We start from the raw sequence: 7,147 nt of genomic DNA, 5'->3' as shown, positions 1-7,147 counted from the left end.
GCTAGAAGAAACTGCAAAAGGAAAAAGAAGAAAAAGAAAAAGAAAAAGAAAAAGAAAAAGTTAATAAAAAGAAAAGAAAGAAAGATGAAATATCCGATAATGAAGATGAAAATAATGAACAAGAAGAGGAAGAAGAAATTGAAAAAGAATTTGTTCCAAAGAAACCAACTGCTAGAAAACCAAGATCTGCCTCAACTAGATCAAAACCAGCTGCAAATACTAAAAAACCTAAAAAGAGATCCAACTTAACAATTTCAGATAGCGATATTGATAAATATAAACACTCACCAGTTGGTTTACCCCCACAAATTATTGGTATGTAATCTATTTGAACCATTATAACCATATCTACAATTTATTAATTATTTATTTTTTATATAGCATTACCAAATAAAAGAACCATTCTTCCAAACATCAGGGGCTCAACAACAATTTATAATAAAGATGGGTATTTTTCACAACTTATACTCCCTGAATCACCAGTTTCTAATAGAAGCAAAGCAAAATCAAAATCTGATGCCAAAGAAACAAAAGTATCGAAATCAAAACCAAAAGCATCATCGAAAAAGAAATAAATTAACAAAGCTAATAATATTATTTTGTATAATAGTATTTATATAAAAAATTAACTAAACTATAAATTTGTAAATAAATAAATATAAAATTTTAAAATCTTTTTTTTATTAGTAACACAATAACATTAAATAAGAGATAAATACAAATAGAATTTATTAAATATAAAAAAAAATTTATATATTTTATTTATTATTATTTTCTATTCATTTGCTATATTTTCTTGTGGTTGTTCAAAATTTTGGGATTCGAGATCAACTACAATTGGTTGTTCATCTTCTGAAGCGACTTGATCATTTTGTTCTGTATTATCCTGTTCTGTATTTTCAAAAACTTGTTTATCAGGGTTATGTTCATTTTGTTGATTATGTTCTTGTTGGTTATATTGATCTTGTTGATCTTGAACCATTTGGTTATTTTGCTCTTGGTCGTATTGATCTGCATTATTTTGATTATGTTGCTCTTGATTGTCTTGTTGGTTTTGTTGATGATGTTGTTGGTGATGGTAATGTTGTGAATGTTGGTTTTGTTGTTGATGATGTTGTTGGTGTTGATGTTGTTGATGTTGTATTAATAAATATTTCTTTAAAATCTTTTCATAATAAACTCTACCTTGTTTTGGATTATATTCAGTTGAAACCTTTTGAACAACATTTTGGACATAATATTTTGAAAGATAAAGACCAAGATTATGAATAATATTTTCGACATCCTCTTCTTTAAGGTACAAAGTTTTATTGATATCAAAGAATTGGAAAGCCTCTAATGATTTGGCATCATCTCTTTGACAATCGGCTGAACTTCTATTACTCTCATCTTTAGATGGGGATGAGGCATCTTTGTTTTCGCCTTGGTCGCCACCAGAAACCTCGCCATGCTCTAAACCATTTGGAATGTTACCATTACTACCATCTATTTTTATTTTCTTTTCTTCATGATTTTCACCTTGATGCTCTGTTTTACCAGCTGGATCTCTACTTTCTGATGATCTATCTGTTTCATCCCTCTTTCTTTTATGTGTAGTGTTGCTTGATGTATCCTCTTCACTAGATGGAGTTCTATAGTTGATAATTGTATTAAGAATAGTGGTACCCATATCTCTTGCTAACATTAAATAAAATAACTCTGAGAATAATGATGCCTCAAAAGTACTTTCATGGACATCTGTTTCATCATAATCCAAGAGACCATCCAAAGATAACATCATTGCTTTAAATTTGTTGCCATCTGATGAAGGAGTTGTTACTGTATAAAATTTTTTAGAATTATGTGGTAATATTGTATTTGGTGTAATGGTTGACTGTTCTTCACCTTGCTTATCTGTTTCTAAACCCTTTGAATTATTTTTCATTAAAGTTTCAACGTCTAATGGTGGTATCTCTGAAATATTTGGTATATAAACAACTGTGATTTCTTGATAAAATGAAAACTCGTCGGTTGGTGGTCTATAATAATGAACCTCCATAAACTTAACCCATTTTTTAACTGAACTTAAATCGATTTGTGTGTATTCTTTAGTGGTACGACTAAAAAAAAAAAGGAAAGAAAAAAGAAAAAAAGGTGTTATTAGTTTTTGTAATTAATTTTTAATTATAAAAAAATAAATTATTTTACTTACATTGCGGTATTAATTAAAGTTTGTGGGTCGTTTATATCCTCACCATCCAACTCTGGATTCCATGAACCACCAATACATGAAATATCCTTGTCTTCTTTGGCAACTAAAAATTTAAGTCTTTTAGAAATTGATGGATCTTCTGAATTTGAATAATATGAGTAAAGCATAACCTTAGCATTATATTTGATACAATTTCCTGAGATTACTGGCTTGTTTAATTTATTGGCACCACTGAATGAAGTATTATTAATATCAATCTTTTCAATACAAAAATCTTTATAATCGATATAGAATGGAATAGTTTGATTAATATTAACGGATTGATCTGCACCATCGGTAGTTTCGACCCAGGATGCTACTAATCTAGTAAAATCTGGTGAAATTTGTAAACGAGGGAATATATTTTTTAATGATGTGTAGTCGTAATTTTCTTGTGTGAACTGGTGCGATGGAATTCTAACTATATATTTCTTATCGGAACCACTGTGAGAATCGGAAGATTTTCTATTTTCTTTATCATAATCTAATTTTTTATGTGATGGGTTTGATGAAATAGCTGATGGCCCATAATTTTTTGTTTTACCTCCATCTCTGCCACCTCCATTAAAACCACCGCCACTTTCCCTATTATCCCTATTATTGTTGCCACTATTATTGTTATTGTTATTATTATTATTATTAATATTATTATTATTATTAATGTTATATTAATGTTATTATTATTGTTATTATATAGTTATCCCTGTGTGGTTTGAATGGTTTATTTCTATTTGTGTATTTCCCTGTCCACCTTTACCCCAAGATGATCCAGATCCACGTGGTATATCTTTCATAAAGTTGTTGAAATTGTTTTGGTTCATATTATTACCCATGTTCATGTTATTATTTAAATTGTTACCCATGTTCATGTTGTTGTTATTATTTGGCATGTTACCCAAATTCATATTATTGTTCATATTATTATTATTATTTGGAATATTGCTCATACCCATATTGTTTGGCATATTATTCATTCCCATGCTATTCATATTGTTATTATTGTTCATGGCCATATTGTTCATACCCATATTGTTCATGTTATTATTATTGTTGATGTTGTTGTTATTATTAGGTACGTTATAATTATTTGGCATATTACCCATATTGTTCATGTTGTTATTATTATTTTGCATATTATTCATATTATTCATATTATTACCCATGTTGTTCATGTTGCTCATATTATTACCCATATTGTTATTTGGGATATAATTTTGATTGCCCATATTTCCCATATTATTATTGTTATTATTATTATTATTTGACATGTAGTTTTGATTACCCATATTTCTATTGGATTGTTGTGGTGATGTTCTATTAACCTGTTGGTTCATTCTTGGATCAAAAGACTAAATTTTAAAATGTTATAAAGAGTTAGTTTGGTTTTGTGTTAATATAAAAACTAAATATATTTTTACCTACCTGATTATATAGCATATTATTATTATTGTTATTATTGAATCGCATGTTATTGAAACCCTGGTTACCCATTTGATTCATATTGTTATTTTGATTGCCCATTTGGTTCATGTTGTTATTCATGTTCATATTTGACATATTCATACCCTGATTGGACATCTGGTTCATATTATTATTGTTGTTGTAGCTTTGATTAAAGCCCTGATTATTGAATCTATTATTCATATTGTTATTTTGATTATTGAAAGAGTTGTTAAACCCTTGTTGTTGTTGTGGTTGAAATTGGTTGTTGTTCGATTGGTTCCAGTCCATCAGTCTTAATACCGATAATAAATATTACTAATTTTAAAATAAATAAATAAAATATAAAAAATGAAAAACACAAAAATGAAAAAAATAAAAGACAAACTATATAATTGTTTTTAAAACTAAACTATTATAATATATAGATAGATATATAAAAAGAAATTAAATTAAAATTTTCAAATAAAATATTATTAAATCAATTTTAATTTCTTTTTTTTTTTTCTTTTTTTTTTTTTTTCTTTTATGTATATATGTTTTTAATTTGTTTGGATTTCTTTGGAGAGGATAAAACCAATAAAGAAATAAAAAGATAAAAAAAGTGTTTTCAAAAATTAGATAAATGAAAAATATCTAATTATTTCACAAAAATTAATCTTTTTTTTTTTTTATCTAGATTTGACACAATTATTACTTTAGCTGTTGATGTTTGATGCTATTTCTATATATACAATAAGAAAATATTATAATTATATATTGTTGTTTTTTTTTTCGTAGAAAAGAACAATGATATTTATTTTTTATGAAACCAAAAAAATAATGATAAAACAAAAAAAAACGAAAAAATACAAAAATGATTCAAATGAAACCAAATAAATAAGGTTTTAAAAGATGTACAAAAATATGTATATAATTAGTTTATATGGAATGAAAACCAATAAAAAAAATTAAAAAAAATTAAAAAAAAATTAAAAAAAAATTAAAAAAAAAAAAAAAATAAAATTAAAAAAATAATATTTGAAAAAAAAAAAAATAAAAAAGTATTCGAAATGAAAAAGTTTTTTTTATTTATTCGAACTTCAAATAACTATTTTTTTTTTTTTTTTAATAACTAAAAGTAAATATTTATAGTTATAGGTTTTTTCTAATTTTAAAGGTTTTATTTTACTATTTATAAAAAAAAAAAAAAAAAAAAAAAAAAAAATAATAATTTTAAAACTTATATAACGTTTTTTTTTAATTTTTTTAAATTTTTTTAAATTTTTTTAAATTTTTTTTAAATTTGATTTTAAAAAAGCAAAAAAAAAAAATTTTGTTCACAGTTAAAACTTTTTGTATGTTCAATTAACAAAGAAATAATACCAGTTAGATACAGAGCATTTAATTATGTTATTCCTATTATTGTTACTTTTTTTCTTATTTATACTATATGCATCATTTAAGAAATTAAGTTATAATAATAGTAATAATATTAAAGACTGTGCTTTATATTCAATTAGGTATTATTTTTTTTTTTTTTAACTAGAGGAACCAAATCAAATAAATTATCAATACAAATACAAAAATAACAACTAAATAAAAAATATATTTTTAATTTAAAAAAAAAATATATACAAGTTTTTTTTTATAATTAATTTAAAATTGTTTATTTTTATTATTGTTATTTAAAAAAAAAAGTATTTAAAAATCTAAACTTAAAGGATACTAAATAAAAAATAGATAAATTAGTAGAGGTTTTTTTTTTTTTTTTACCATATAGTTATAATTTTTAAATTTTTTATCACTTACTTGGCTATTAAAACATGCAGTGCAATGTGAATGATTATTTTCATCAATTTTAATTTTTGGAGCTGTTGAGGTTTTTTCGGTATAAATTGGTTTGCTTTCAATTGAATCTTGTTTTTTAACACCAGAGTTGACACTATTCATTAAACCAGGAAGAGTAAGATATTCTAAAGATTCAGCACCTATATATTCACAGATTTCTTTAATTGATCTATTATAACCGATTAATTGTTCATGTGTGGCCATATCAATACCCATATAGCATGGATGCATAACTGGTGGTGAGCTGATTCTGACATGAATTTCAGTGGCACCAGCACTTCTAATTAATTTAATTAAAGCCTTAATGGTGTTACCTCTAACGATTGAGTCATCGATTAAAATAACTTTTTTACCTGAAATGTTTTCTGTTAATGGATTGAATTTTAATTTGATACCCTGTTGACGGAGATGGTCAGATGGCTGGATGAATGTTCTGTGAATATATCTATTTTTAGTTAAACCTTCGGTATATGGAATACTGGATTGTTTAGCATAACCTATGGCAGCTGGGAGTGATGAGTCTGGTACACCAATAACAATGGTGTCTTGTGATGAGCATGTGGATGGTGGTGGAGCTTCACGTGCTAATGTTTCACCCATACGTTGACGTACACTGTGAATAAGTTGACCTTCCATTGATGAATCTGGACGTGAAAAATATACATATTCAAATACACAGAGGGCTGGGTTATCTGATGGGGCACGACCAATGAACGAGTTGATACCGTCCTCATTGATATGTACGATTTCACCTGGACGAACATCACGGATAAATTTAGCACCAATAGTGGTGATGGCACATGATTCTGAGGCCATAACATAACGAGTGACCATTTTGGTTGGATCATCTTTGCTTGGAACCTCTAATGAACCGATGCACAATGGTCTCATACCAAGGAAATCACGTACACCATAGAGACCATTTGGTGTCATAAGACAGAGGGCGTAAGCGCCTTCACATTTTGACATAAAGTATGAGATTCTGCTCTCCCAATTTGGCTTGTGTGGATCACTACCCATTGGATTATTTGAAAGTAATTGTGTAATGACTTCGACATCACTGTCCTTAAAGAAACCAACACCCTTTTCCATTAACTCTTTACGAAGTGACTTTGCTGTTGTAAGATTACCATTTTGTACGATACCAATTTGACCATGTAATGTTTGTACAATGACTGGTTGTGCATTAATTAAAGTTGATTTACCTGCAGTTGAATAACGTGTGTGACCTACGGCCATTTTACCTTTTAATGGTTTTAAATTGGTTTCTGTGAAAACTTGATTTACCAAACCCATACCTGTTTCTAAATGAACTGCATGAAACTCATCATATGTTGCGATACCACATGACTCTTGACCTCTATGTTGTAATGCTACTAATCCAAAAAATGTAATTCTTGAAACATCTAACTCTGGTGCATAAATACCAAAAACTCCACATTTTTCTTTTGGTTCATCACTTGATTCATTATTATTATTATTTTCTATTTCTTCATTAAAATATTCTGTCATTTTTTATTCTACTATTTATATATTTATTATTTATTATTTATTTATTTTCCTGTTTGGTTTAATCTGTATGTGTGTCTAATGTGTGTTCCTTTTAATTTTTAAAAAAAAAAAAAAAATTAAAATTAAATTAAAATT

The 7,147-nt window shown here is 26.6% G+C and overlaps 3 protein-coding genes across 3 annotated transcripts in view; 1 reads left to right on the top strand and 2 right to left on the bottom strand.

Annotated features, from left to right (window-relative positions):
* Positions 1-693, top strand: part of DICPUDRAFT_96375 (uncharacterized protein) — a gene marked incomplete at its 5' end in the record, with an annotated part of 979 nt that extends 286 nt beyond the window's left edge. Inside the window, 2 exons of the mRNA XM_003283395.1 lie at positions 77-315; positions 382-693. Coding sequence (XP_003283443.1) covers positions 77-315; positions 382-575 — 433 coding nt within the window. The 3' untranslated portion in view covers positions 576-693. The remainder of the gene's footprint in view (positions 1-76; positions 316-381) is intronic.
* Positions 694-775: 82 nt separating this feature from the next.
* DICPUDRAFT_147099 (uncharacterized protein) lies at positions 776-3,817 on the bottom strand (the record flags this gene model as incomplete). The annotated part of the gene is made up of 4 exons (XM_003283346.1): positions 776-2,099; positions 2,192-2,714; positions 2,988-3,579; positions 3,653-3,817. The coding sequence occupies 4 exons, from the start codon at positions 3,815-3,817 to the stop codon at positions 776-778; spliced, it is 2,604 nt and encodes an 867-aa protein (XP_003283394.1).
* DICPUDRAFT_52300 (uncharacterized protein) lies at positions 3,667-7,094 on the bottom strand. The gene is made up of 3 exons (XM_003283345.1): positions 5,462-7,094; positions 5,339-5,377; positions 3,667-3,685 (listed from the first exon to the last, which is right to left on the bottom strand). Exons 1-2 carry the CDS (start codon positions 7,010-7,012, stop codon positions 5,354-5,356), a joined length of 1,575 nt encoding a protein of 524 aa, XP_003283393.1. The 5' UTR covers positions 7,013-7,094; the 3' UTR covers positions 3,667-3,685; positions 5,339-5,353.
* Between the last annotated feature and the right edge of the window lie 53 nt (positions 7,095-7,147).

The sequence above is a fragment of the Dictyostelium purpureum genome, assembly GCF_000190715.1.
Source record: "Dictyostelium purpureum unplaced genomic scaffold DICPUscaffold_7, whole genome shotgun sequence".
Classification (NCBI taxonomy): Eukaryota; Evosea; class Eumycetozoa; order Dictyosteliales; family Dictyosteliaceae; genus Dictyostelium; species Dictyostelium purpureum.
This window is presented reverse-complemented; position numbering and strand designations above follow the sequence as displayed.